This window comes from Rhinatrema bivittatum, chromosome 5 (assembly GCF_901001135.1).
Source record: "Rhinatrema bivittatum chromosome 5, aRhiBiv1.1, whole genome shotgun sequence".
Classification (NCBI taxonomy): domain Eukaryota; kingdom Metazoa; phylum Chordata; class Amphibia; order Gymnophiona; family Rhinatrematidae; genus Rhinatrema; species Rhinatrema bivittatum.
Window position 1 is genome coordinate 109,433,316 of NC_042619.1, and position 14,233 is coordinate 109,447,548.

Sequence of the window (14,233 nt, forward strand, 5' to 3'; positions counted from 1 at the left end):
CCCCAAAACTCACAGATCCAAAAAGGCAAAAATTGGCATTTCTTAGACTTTTTTACTTGAACAGAACAAAAGCGATTAGAAAATCTCCTCAGTTATTTGTCTCTTATTCACCAGCAACACTGGGTAATCCTATTTCAAAGTAGACACTTTCTAACTGGATAGCCAGATGCTAATATCAAATGCACTCCAAAACATTGAAATCCAAAGTATCAGCCCATTCTTTAAAGGCTAAGGCAACTTCTCTGGTGTTTTTAAATGGTGTCAACTCTACTGAAATTTGCAGAGCTGTCACTCGGTCCTCTTTTACCAGTTCTTAAAACATTATGGTACCACTTCTTGTTAGGAACCCAATGAGAACTTTGATACAGCAATACTTAATGCTGCACTTCCTACAAATCAACTACCTTGTTTTAAGGTGTGTCTGCGCTTTGTAGTCTGGGCATGTGGAGCTGTTTTGTGCGCCTCCACAGAGAAATCAGAGTTGCATACCTGTGACTGGAGTTCTCTCTGGACAGTAACACAAAATAGCCACACAGTCCCTCCCTCTTCCTAATAGTTGATATCTGGGTATTATTTGTTTGTATATTAACATTGTTTCAGCATTTCACTACCTGAGGTAACTTTTAGGCGGTAACTAGCTGTGGGTACCACAGCCCATGCTCCGAAGTGTAGTCTAGATTCTTCGGAGCTAGAGAAGGATTGGTCTGCACTCGGCGTCTTCAGTGAGGTCACCCAGCATGTAGGGCTGCTTTGTGCTACTGTCCAAGGAGAACTCCAGTCACAGATATGCAAGTTTGCTTTTTTAGTCACCGCGCGGTTGAAAGCAGCACTTGAATAATTCCAAAAGTTTTTCCCGGTGAGCAATTCGTGACGTCTCTAGATGCACAGGAGTACCAGTTCCTTCCCCACTCTTCCATCGCCCCGCAACCTGCCTTTCTGCAGCGTTGGACAGAACTGAATAGAAGGGGGAAAAGTTGTAACTCTTTGTAAACTACAGCATAGTGAAAACCCGGCTGCAAAGAAGGAAAAAAAAAAAACAAACCCTGTCTATAAATTTAAAACCCAGCCAAATTTGGCGGGAAAAGCGTCTACTCTGAAACATTGGCTACAAGTTCTTGGCGCGCGCTCTTCCTGCAGACTGTAATAGGAAGTAAACATCAGTGGCGCATGCGCAATACTGTCTTTCTTGGGCGAGCCTCACGGGCAGCATCTGTTGTTGCCCGAGCCTGGGATTGCAAGGAAGAGAAGAGCCGGTGGGTCTCACGGGTGGCCGGGTGTTGTTACTCATGCAGCCCTGCGAGGAGGAGGTGGGTGTCGGGCAGCGGCTAGGGGAGCTTTCCCCGGCGGAAGAGGATGGCGGCGGGGTGCGGGTGTTGTGTAGCTTGCTCCCCGTCGGGCCCGAGGAAGAGGCCGAGCTGTTGGACACGTCCGACCCCTTGGATAGCACGGCCAGCCCCGAGGAGCTGGAGGAGGAGGAGAACTCTGGTGACAGCGGAAGCGGCGGCGGGAGCAGCCGAACATGCACCTACGAGGGTTGCCGGGAGACGGGTGGCGGTGGGGCACAAAACGCCAAACAGCGTAAGCCCTGGATGTGCAAGAAGCATCGCAACAAAGTGTACAAGGACAAGTACAAGCGCAAGAAGAGCGACCAGGCCACGGCTAGTGGCGCCAGAGCAGCGGTAAGGAGTCTCTCACCTGCTGCCCGGTTCAGAGGGGAAAGCTGTACTGGTACTGGGGATCGAGGGTCTCACGAGGAATTCCTGGAAATGAGGGCATGTGGGTTTGGGTACAAAGCCGTGATCCTAGCACAGGGTCCTATGTAATCTCGATTCTGTGTCCCCTGATGAGTGAGTTAGGCCACTCGGGCAAGTGATGGACTCTTTTCTTCCGCCAACAACTTGGGACGATTCCTGCCAGCAGGTGTTTTGCAGTAGATTTTGGAATTTGCGGTACCGTTATTAGTAGTTGGCACTTAGTAGTTGTATGTCACTTATCGTTTCTGGACTCTCTAAGCAGCGCTCTTGTAGTTCTGGCTACTACCAGTGTTGCCAGATGCCAAAAAATGTTATAGCCCAACTAATCACAAAATCTAGTCCAAAAATATCCCACGTTATAGCTCCTATTAAACATAGAGGTCGATATTCAAATGCTAGATAGCCGGATAAGTAGAACTTGTTTGACTATGTAGCAGCTGCTGAATATATGATTATATTCAGTGGCTGCTACCTAGCTGGATAAGTCACTTATCTAGTTAACCGGACAAGTTATGGGTGGAATGGGGCAGCGCTACTTAGCCGGATAAGGGAATAGCAATATTCAGCCTTAGATGGATAACTTATTTGTCTAAGTTAGACACATAAGACTTATCCATCTAAGTAGCTGCTGAATATCCCATCAAAGTTAGCCAGATATGTCTATCTGGCCTACTTAGCTGAACGACTAGGTTTTCAATGTTGACCTCTATAATTGTATCCCTGGTACTAGCTGCCCTTGTTGCAAACAATACTTTTATGTACTGTAATTCTTTAAAGGACAATTTATAACTTAAAATGTAATTTTATAATTTATAAGCCCCCTCTTATGCATGCACATGGTAGTAGTAGTAGTAGCAGCATCTACTGAAAAAGCAGATCAAGTGACAACCACAGCTATCTCCAGCCGCAGAAGAGCAAAAAAATGAACGTGCCACCTTCCTTTTAGACACACTACTCCCTTCTCCCTCCCCACCTTCTCACCGTTATAGAGCATTTAACTCAAGATAGACAGACATAAACCACACGCATTAAATATTCGCCTTAAGTTTCTCTCCCCCTAATGCCTTAGCCTCAAACCACACTTAGTAGGGCACAAGCCTCTCCCAGACAGCAAACTTCCACGCAAAGCAGCCGTGTTGCTCAAAGGGACCTGGATGAACTGTGTGCACACCCAAGCCAAGGTAGTAAAGAGAGAGAACAGCAGGGTTGCCAGGTTTTCATGAAAGAACAAGCACTTTTTTCCAAAAAAACACAAGCCAAAAAAAAGTCCAAAACACGTGAAATTGAAACACCAATGTTTGTGAGTTGCATAGATGACAAAGGTGCTTAACTTTTTGCATGTTTCTCTGTTTTAGCATGTGCAGAAGGTCTGCATGATGTGCACGAATGTCACACTTACAAAATTTGCACATAACCTTACTCTCATTCCTGAAAACAGGCTGAATCCATGCTTTTAGTTCACGTTCCTCTTCCCACACTTTGAAGTACTTTTTACCGTACTTAGCCCAGTTCTTTACTTTAGCCATAGTAGATCAAAACCATTAAGTAGTGTAGCAGCCAAGGACAGAAACAGTAGGTATGGCTTTCAGACAGGCCGATATAGTAAAAATCGCGGGAGAGCAGGCGAGCGCCCGCTCTCCCGGCGCACGCACAGGGCGCACTCCTGTGCACGCGATACAGTAAAGTAATTTATTTAAATTAGGGTCCACGGCAAAAAGAGGCGCTAGTGTGTCCCTAGCGCCTCTTTTTGGACAGGAGCGGCGGCTGTCAGTGGGTTTGATAGCCGATGGTCAATTTTGCCGGTGTCGGTTCTTGAGCCCGCTGACAGCCACGGGTTCGGAAACCAGACGCTGGCAAAATTGAGCATCTGGTTTTCAAGCCGCGGGCCCATTTTAAATTTTGTTTTTTATTTTTTACATTTAACTTTTGGGGCCTCCGACTTAATATCGCCATGATATTAAGTCGGAGGGTGCACAGAAAAGCAGTTTTTACTGCTTTTCTATGCACTTCCCTGGCGCCAGCAGAAATTAACGCCAAACGCCTACCTACCTTTGGGTAGGCGCTAATTTCTTAAAGTAAAATGTGCGGCTTGGCTGCACATTTTACTTACTGTATCGCGCGGGAATACCTAATAGGGCCATCAACATGCATTTGCACTATTAGGTTTGGGGGGAGGGGGGGGTTGGACGCGCGTTTTCGACGCGCTATTACCCCTTACTGAATAAGGGGTAAAGCTAGTGCGTCAAAAATGCGCGTCCAATCGTGGGTTAACAGTGCGCTCCACACAGGAGTGTGTCCACCGGAGCGCACTGTACTGTATCGGCCTGTTACAGAGGTGATCTGCTGCAGGAAGAAGAAATGAAAGAAAAAAAGTAAAATTTGATGAAAGCAAAAGTGGTGTAGAATAAAAGAAAATAGCATTACAAGTTTCCATGTCACATTTTTTACCTGTAGTCAGCGGGTATGGACAAGGTTTCTTTTTTCAAAATAAGGATTTTTTATAAAGGTGATCTGCTGCAGGGAGAAGAAATGAGAAAAAAAAATAGATGAAATCAAGTGGAGTAGAACAAATTAAAAAAAACACATGCCCCTCACACTCATTCCCTCCTCTGAGCACATCTGTGGCTCCCACATTCTCATTCCCCCCTCCCAACATACTAATTCCTCCCCACCTGATACCTGGCTGAAGTTGCACAGTCAGAATATTCCTTCTCTGTTGCTTGCTGCAAAGCCGTGCTGGCCTTCCAGGTCTTGCCACGTGCGATGCTTGTGCATGCTGTGCTGGTGCTGGGTCTGACCAGAAATGTATCCTGTGAAGGTTTGCAGCTCTGATTGGTTTACTGCTGCAATAATTTAGGGTGATAAATTATTATTGCTGCTGTGATAAAGCCTGCTATGGACAGGCTTTATCACAGCAGCAGCCAATCACTGCAACATCAGAGCACAAGTCCCGCCCAACAAGCCCAAAAAAACGAGACTGGCAGGAAAAATAGCCCAATTAAAAGCAACCCGCGAATCGGAAAAAAAAATGCGAATGATTAGGAAAAGAAGCCAACTCTCGCAGTAAATAAGCAAGGTTGGCAATACTGGAGAGCAGGTTGTTGCCTTCTACTGAGTTAATTGTTACAATTGCTTCTGATTGGCTGATGCCTGATGAGTCATTACTCTACAACTGCTGGCACAGGAAGGACTTCCTCAGACAGACAAAAATGACTTGCATTACTATGGTAACTCAGCCATCCTATCGCCCAGATCAAAACTAGCCTAATCCGTATAACAGATTTATTTCCTGCACAACAGAGAAAAACTAGCCCAATTGGGCATGAAATCCACCCAACTGGCAACACAGTACTAGATGCTATAGTTAGGCAGGGGGATTTATGACATCAATTACATCACACAAACAGCATGAGATAGTATACCAGCGTGTGATGTATTTTGCAATACTGATGTAACCCCTGGGCAAATAGTCCCAAGGGTCAACATCTCATATACCATCATCAATCCTTTAACTTCCCATGTTCAATTATCTTAATATCCAGGATTCCCCGAGCAGGGAAAAATAGGTCTTTTAGACCCTGTGCATTGCCATTTCATCAAATCCCATTTCACAGTTTTTGTAAACAGCATTGATGATCCTTCTGAAATTCAAATTGCAGAAATAAGTATGCTGGAAGCTATGATTGTTTCCAGCATAATATTTTCTGAAGTATACTGCCTTCATTAAGATGTTCTTTACAGCTGTATTTCCCAGTTATGATATTACACATTTAACTCTTAATAAATTTGTGACTTGTTTTCTGTCTTTAAATTAAGAAATTTCAATAGTCATTTCCCAGTCCTTTATTTAATCTTCCTCCCTTCCATCATGGTTTAGGGCCAGTCTTAGCTTCCCTCCCCTGTGGTTGGAAATTTGAGTTTATAATCTAATGTAGATGTTTCCAAATAAACAGTCACATATCTCCTACCTCTCCAGTACTTTTCCCATCTTTTCCTTTTTCATTGGGAAAACTGATCAAATCTGGTTTCTACAAACTGTGAATCCTGAGCTGATTGAAGCCCCTACTAAGCAAAGCAGATTTCAGAACAGTATTACAATCTCTAATATTCTCAGACCTTGATAACTGTAATTCCTTACTACTAGGACTTCCTGCTAGTCACTTAAAACCACTACAAATTCCACAAAATGCTGCAGCCAGACTATTGTCTGGTAAAAGGAAATACGATCACATAACCAACTCTGATCACATTGCATTAGCTCCCTGTACAGTCAAGAATATTATACAAAGTACTTCAATAATTTTCAACAACATTTATCCGAACAAAGATCTGATGGGAATAACATTTAACCGCATATCCCCCTTGAGCATTCAGATCCCAAGACAAAGGCCTTCTAGAAATCCCGACCATAAGAAACACTCATCTAATGCAAACAAGAGACTGAGTGATATCAATTGCTGGCCCAAAGCTATGGGGCCATGCCTGAGGACCTTAGAACAATATCAGATAATAAGAAATTTTAAGAAAGAGTTGAAAACCTGGCTATTCAGAAATGTCTACTGTCTGTCTGTCAAACCACCAACTCTCCTTAACTCAAATAACCTAAATAGGCCTGAACCATACCCCCACACTTCTTTTTTTTTTTTTTCTTTTTTCTTTTCTTTTTATAATTTTCACACAAAAATCCTCTTGTACAGCAATAGGGAGAATATCATATAGAAATACACATCTTTAAATCACATACCATCACAAAGTTGTAGAAAATATCAAACATGAATTCTCCAAGTAAAGAAAGGAAAAGGGAGAGACAAGTATAATCATAGCGGTTACAATGTACAAGGAAAAAAAGAAAATATCCCATGAGTACCCCGCCACATAATTCTAGTACCTAACCCAAATACAAGGGAGTTCTTCAGGAGTGAGCGTCAAGAAATACTCGTAATTGTGTAGGTTCAAAAAACACATTTTAAATCTGAATAATAAACTAAACATTTATATGGATATCTCAACAGAAATTTAGCTCCTCGAGATAACACCTCCAATCTCATTTCAAGAAACGTTTTCCTCCGTAACTGAGTGGCCCTTGCTAAGTTGGGGTAGATCCATATTTTTTGGCCATAAAACAAAGAAGAACGCTTCCGCAAGAAAAACCTTAATACAGCATTTTTATCAGACATAAAGGTAAATGAAACTAACAAAGTAGCGCAGTTAGTTACCACAGTATCTACAGACATTTCTAAGATATCAGAAAGATTTAAAGACTGCTCAGATTGTTGCTGATCAGCAAGTGGCACTTGATTCTGTTGATTTGTAGGTAAATAATACACTTTTGAAATAGCCAGCACGTTATCTAGAGGGAATCCCAATACCCGAGTTAAGTAAGATTTTAAACAAATCAGTAGGTGAAATCATTTTGACACATGGAAAATTAAGTACGTGAACATTTAAAGTATTCAGAGTATTTTCAATGTTTTCTATCTTCCTTATATGAACCAGTTCAGATTGTACTAAACCATGCTGAAGACTCTCCACAGATGTTAAACAGGTATCTATCTGCCCCACTTTTTCTTCAAGAATGTTAACAGCTTTATCCATAGTTGGTATCCGGTGATTAATATCCAAAGCTATATTCGTTAGAGTAGAGATTGCCAACTCCAAAGTAATCACTGGAGGTTTTATCAAGGAGATTCTAGGCACAGAGCATACTTTCAAGACGAAATCTCCTGCTCCCGGGGAGATGGTATCACCATCCCCAACTCCAGAGGGGCCGACTGAGGCCCAGCCAGGGCTCTCAAGCAGCGTTGCTGAAGGCTCCACCCTTCCACCTCCAGGGCCTTCCAGCTCGAGATCTTTCTCTGACTTCGGGGCAGCACTCTGGTCAAGATTGTAAGGTTGGATCGTTAGCCCAAACGGTAGAGTATCAAATGGTGGGGAGGGTGTTAAAGGTGCACTGGGGCTCAACAACACTCCTTCAGCCAGCAATGTTGATGCATCGTCAGTTGCAGCGACTGCTCCTTCCAACAGCATTGTTAGCGGGGCTGCAAAAAAGCTATCAATCTGCGGCTGGTGATCATCAGATATGGGAGAGAAGACTAAATTCTCCCTTATCATAGCTTTACTTTTTGTATGAGGCAGGACTAAGGAAATATATCTCCCAGGATAAAGAAAAGATTGAGAGAGCTCTTTAGTGTGTTTCACAGGTAGCAGCCACCCTCACACTTTTTATCCCCCTAAAATCAGGTCATGTTCTTCCTTTTGTGTCTGTCGTTGAAGTGCCCCCTTGTCCCTGAATGTTTACCTTGTTTACTACCTGTATGAATACCTACTTCAGTATCCCATTATTTTCCTATGAGTGTCAAACCTACCGTATTTATCATTTATTTATCTCATCATTTATTTATGAGTGTCCTGTAAACTGTTATGAACTAGTGATTCTCATATGGAATGGCGGTATATAAAACATTTAAATAAAATAAATCCCTAAGTCCCTCAGAAGCTGTACCCCTCAAACAAAATAAAATGAGGGACAGCCATGACATGCTGCCCCTGGAAGGGTAACACTAAATTTACACAAGGTAAAATGGTTGCAGTGGGGCTTCACATTTACCCTCTTCCACATGGTAGTCCTGGGGAAATTCTGTGCTACTGTGGAGCACAGACTTCCCCAGCTATGCAAAAATTCAGTTTTCTGCACAGAATTTGGCAGGCCCTGGCATACCAAGAGCGGAGCCTGTCCCGCTCGCAGCAAAGGTGAAGCAGGCCCCAGCATGTCCCGCTCGTGGTGAAGATGAAGCAGGCCCAGATGTGCCGGAAGTGGAGGCTGTCCTGCTTATGGCAAAGATGGAGCAGGCCCTGGTGAGAGTGTGTGTGTGTGTGTGTGTGAAAGAGACTGCAAGCCTGGGGGGTGAGAGAGAGAGCATGGGTGTTGGTGCCAGAGAGAGGAAGCCTTTGTGAAGGAGTGTATATGTGTGTGAGACAGGTGTATGTGAAGGTGCTTGTTTGTGAGAGAGGGAGCCTGTGTGAGGATGTGTGTATGTTAAGAAAGAGCCTGTGTGAAGGGATGTGCATGTGTATGAGAGCCTGTGTGGGGGGGATGTGTGTGAGCGAGAGGGAACCTGTGTTGGGGGGGGGGGGGGAGTGTGCGTGCAAGAGGGTGCCTGTGTGTGTGTGGGGGGGGTGCACTAGAGAGAGGGAGCCCGTGTGAGCGAGAGGGACAGAGGGGAATCTGTGTGAGGGGCAGTACTGAGAGACGGGTCAAACTCTGGGAGTGGAGGTAGAGTGCAAGGGATTGAGCCTAGAGGGAGAGGGGGGAAGAGAGTGGCAGGTGGAGGAGGGCCTTAGATGGTAAAGTGAAAGAAGACTAAGTAGGGAAGAAGGGAAAGAGGGTGAAAGAGACACTTTTACAATGAACTAGGGAAATCCTGCACAAAATATTTAAAACTCTGTATCTTTAAGTAATAACTTTTTTCTGTATTACATTTTAAATTAATTACTTAGTGTCATGTATATTGTTATTTTGACCAATATAAAGTACGCAGAACTTTGCAGATTTTTTTTTTTTTTTTTTTTGTTGCGCAGAATTCCCCCCCTGGAATGACATGGGGATTTAACCACTCACACTACTGTACCTCCCCAAAACATGAGCTGGATCAGTCCTTTCTGGTATAGATTTTCTAGGTCTCTACACTGATACAAGCATGCCTGCAGTTATCTGATGGCATTGGACAAGTGTAATTTCAGTTTGCCTCATTTTAGGAACGGCAGGTCCATGTTTAGTAATCTAGTTAGTAGACGATATCCGACTAAAGTTAGCTAACTTGTCCAATATTAGCAGGGTAAATATCCCACTGAATATAACAAGTCTAAAGTTATCTGGCTACATATAGCCATAAGAACATAAGAAAATGCCATACTGAGTCAGACCAAGGGTCCATCAAGCCCAGCATCCTGTTTCCAACAGTGGCCAATCCAGGCCATAAGAACCTGGCAAGTACCCAAAAACTAGGTCTATTCCATGTTACCATTGCTAATGGCAGTGGCAACATGGAAGATATAACCAGATAACAAAACCCTAACCGGCTGTGTTTGAATATAGCCAAGTAATTTTTTGTTGTCCAGCCTTGTGTGGTTGGATATTGAGCTACTTAATCCCCCATCCCTCTACCCCTCTCTATCCTGGTCTATACCTCTTATTTCTGTGCCAGGAACGAGGGACTCTGCCCGCTTCTGGCTCCTCCAGAAGGTGCTGGCAGCAGGCCAGATACCTAGTAAAATAGCGCATTATTGGGCTACACAAGGCTGGATAACTTTTAGACTTGCTCAGAAGCAGGTCTAAAATTCCCAGGCTAACCTAGCCGAATATACCCAATATTCGGCTAGGTTAGCCAGATATCTCAGCCCCTCCCTGGAACTTCCCCAAAATGTTCCTATTTTATCCAGCTAAATTATAGCCAGATAGTTACTTATCCATCTGTAATTTAGATGGGTAAGTGACTGAATATGACACATTTGCTATTTAGATGGATAACTTTTGAGTTATCCATCTAAATGGCTTTTGAATATGTTCCTTGGCATCTGTACTGTTCCAAACTGCTATTATTGTAGTATATAAAGCAATAACAAACAACTGTATACTGTCTTGGGTTTTTTGTTTTTTTAATCTGGCAATTTCTTCTTATTCATTTTGGGTTTCTAGCTCATTTGGAACCAGGACTGGGATTTGGTGCCATGAGCCTTCATTTGCAGCTACCTGGGGCATTATTTTGCCTATTTTTTATATTACTCTCTTTATTAGATTTTTAGAATACATAAATCAAGAAAACTTGAATTAGAGCCAAACAAGTGATCATATAAGCAACAAAAATATAAAACAAAGAAAATGAGTTCAATATGTGCACTAGTAATAGCCCATAATAGGGGCAGCGAATTATAAAGAAGAAACAAATCCAACCCAAACAAAATGTATTTATTTATTTATTTAAAAATGTCTATATATACCGCCTTTATAACGATTGTTGGTCAAAACAGTTTACAGTAATTAAAATATGCATAATAAAATAACATAAAAATAGACATATCAAATCACAAAAATAAACATACAAAACAAACAGTAAACATTAAAACCTGGAGGGAGGACTGTCTCAATGTACATTAATGAGCATATGGATTAACCTTATTGAGAAGTTGAAATAAAAGGCATCCTGTTAAATAGTCTATGGATTAACTGTTCTGTTCTAGAGAAATTTCTCAAGCTGCTCAGGATCATCATAAAGGTATTTTACATTCCCTAATATAATATGACACTTGCATGAAAATTTTAATTAAAAAACAAATTGCTCTCAAATACAAGGTTTGTTTGGTGTTTTTTTTTGGGGGGGGGAGGGTTTATTAAAGAAACCGCTTATACCTATGCTGAGTTGCTCTGGACATCATCAGGAAAAATGGCCAATTTATTATCAAGAAAAAACTTTTCTTTAAGTCTAAGGAACTGTTTTAGTGTTCAGTCTTTATCAAACACCTGCACATAGGTAACTAACAATATTGCACTCTGAAACTTCTTCCTGAGAGTCCAGAAAAGGGCAGGTAAATTAGTACTTTCAGCTGGTACATCAGCTCCAGCTAAAGAGCTAGCAACAGGTACTTCAATCCCCTTAGTTGGAAGATAAAAAGCTTTAACCATAAAGGGAACAAACTCAGGTGAAATCTTTAATAATTCAAGATAAAATGTATTTATTATGCTTATAGCAGAAATTGATGACTTGAAAATTTAGAAAGTGCAAATTGAACCATCAAGAACAAGGGTGAGCAAACAGACAGTTTGGCCTGCAGGCCAAACTGGCCCATCAGTATCTATCTTCTGGCCTACCTAATACTTCCAGAATAGAATTAGGTGCCAGTCCAACATCATTGAAGGCTCAAAATGTCACCTTTGATGACGCACTGAAAAGCTTGATTTTGGGACCTTTGATAACAGCAGGCATGCGGGTGAGCAGGCAGGTCAGTATAAATGCAGCAAGGCAGCCTGGGCTGGAGATGCGATTGGCTCTTTTATCTTCAGTAAGCCAATCGAAACAAGTTGCCTTCTTATGCTTGCCGCAGCAGAGGTGTATCAGCATTGCAGCTTGCACTGAAGAAAAGATAGTAGCAGCCACAGGGCTGATTGAAGTGGAGCCAAAGTAAAGGATGTTACTAGGCCCAGAGTATTCTCCGGCACAGATGGTGTGACCAGCTGTAGCCGTTCTAGCCTCCAGTGCTGTTCCTCCCCTGCTGTGCAATTGATGCCTCAGCTGTTTGGGCTCTGTGGGCTCCGTAGATTCAGGGGCTGCATGGTTCAAGCGATTAGGGTGTGGGCCATGTAGAAGGGGGAGGAGCAGTGCCAGTGGCTGGAGGAGCTGCAGTTACACACACTATCTACCAGTGCAGGGATGCTGAATGGGAAGGTGGGTGGAGAAGTGGGGACTTGGTTTGGAGGATGTGGAAACTCAGGGGGACAGTGAAAACTTGAGGATTGGGTGGGCGACAGTGATAATTAATTTAGTTGTGTATTTTATAAGTGTTTTGTTTTATATTGATATTATGAATGTTATCTGTAAACCGTTGTGATCTAAATATGGAATGACTGTATATAAAATGTTTAAATAAATAACATGGAAACTGATATGACTGGTGAGAGAGTGTGGAGCTGGATTGGGTGAGACTTTGGGGGAAGAGTAGGAACTCAGATTGGGGATATGGGAATTGGGTGGGCTTGGTGGCAAAGTGGAGACTTAGGGATTGAGTGAGGCTTTCCAGGAGGTGAGTGGGGAAATTCATGGATTGGGGGAATGGGAACAGAAATAGAAAAAGGATTGAGAGTGGAGACTTGGATTGGATGGATGGGGATAGGGTGGGAAAGTAGTAAGTTAGTGAGGACTTGAGTGGAATGGGGAAGAGTGCAGACGGAGATTGGAGAGAGATGCAGGGATGGAGAGATGTAGGAACTCTGGGATGGGGAGAGCAGGGACTTGATGGATTAGTGAGATATTGAGTAGTTGACATTTGATTCGGGGGGGTATGCATGGGAGATTTGCTGTGAGCTCTATGTAAATGAGATGTTGTAAGGGAAGGGGGATTCAGAATAGGGGGAGAGGCAGTGGAAAGGGATGGGGAAAGGGCTGAGGAGGGGTGAAAGGCAGTGCAAACATGGGTCTGAAGTGGGTAAGAGTGGAAAAGTGGCTGGGAAGGAGGTAAAAGGTATAATGAGAGGCTGGATGGAGAATAAAATAAGAGGGGATAGAGGGCATTAGCATCAAGGAAGGGACTGGTGAGGATATGAGAGCAGAAGAAAGTTGAGAGGCTGGGGAAGAAGTGAGTACAGAAGAATTTAGAGACTAGGGAACGGGTAAAAGGGGAATAAGGCTGGGAAGAAGTGAGAGGTGGGGGGAAAAGGATCACTGGGTAGGGGGTGTCAGCATGGAGAGAGGGGCTGGGAAGGGGGCATAACAGATGAAAAACTGGTAAGTAAAAGGGAGACTGAGGACTACAGGGAAGGGAGGGTAAAGTATAGTTATAAGTAGAAAAAGAAATGAGAGAGATGTTGGAGACAGAGGAGAAAAAAATAGAAATTGTAAAGGAGACCCTGGAAAAGGACTTACAAAAAGACAGGGGAAAGTTGAAGAAAGATGACATGATTAGAAAATTAAGATGCCCAGACAATAAAGGTAGAAAAAAGCTTTTTATTTTCTTACATCTTTCTTTATTCACTACTGAAAGATACAGTTTTATGTTTCTGTATTATCAATTTTCTTGTCTTTCATTACTAAAAGATGCACAACCATACAACTGTATTACAAATTTTCTTCAGCCTCTATTTCAATTCTGAAAGATGCTCAGCCATAAAACTGCATTATTCATGGCTTCTGCATTTTTCAGTATTGAAATAGACTTAAGAAATTGTGTAATTTCTAGCAAACATTCTTCGTTATAACTGTCTGTATGCCATATACTGCAACTAATATGCATACAATGTGAATAAGAAAATCTAATTTTCCTTTACAAAAAAATACTTATCCTATCAAACAAATTCTGTGTATATCATAAATATCCCCCATCCATACTCCAACCATTAAACTGAATATTAATTTTTCTTGCTCTCTCTCAAAAAGATCCAAGAAGGATCACCCCCTCCTAGCCCCAGATGTAGACAAGAACTTGTGGCCACAGTAAAACAAACGTTTCCTCACCCCTGGTTTAGAATCGATCTCCCTTTCTCAAGTTTGCATTGCAAAATCTAAGTCTCTAATCAAAGCCAACAAAGAATTCTGTAATGTAATAATTTGTTTATCAACTTCCATCTTTCTTTCGGGTTCTTGAAATAGCTAAGAATGAGTACCAACTTGAGAATGCAGTTCCTCAAAAGACAATATAGTTCTATCAGTCCTGTTCACAAAAGACTGCTCCTGAACTATAATGGCATTCCATAGAGTCTTTAGCATAATGAG

The 14,233-nt window shown here is 42.5% G+C and overlaps 1 protein-coding gene across 1 annotated transcript in view; it reads left to right on the forward strand.

Moving 5' to 3' along the window:
• Positions 1-1,160: 1,160 nt before the first annotated feature.
• Positions 1,161-14,233, forward strand: part of RFXAP (regulatory factor X associated protein) — a 41,791-nt gene continuing 28,718 nt past the window's right edge. Inside the window, exon 1 of the mRNA XM_029602722.1 lies at positions 1,161-1,679. Within this exon, the coding sequence (XP_029458582.1) occupies positions 1,287-1,679 (393 nt within the window). The 5' untranslated portion in view covers positions 1,161-1,286. The remainder of the gene's footprint in view (positions 1,680-14,233) is intronic.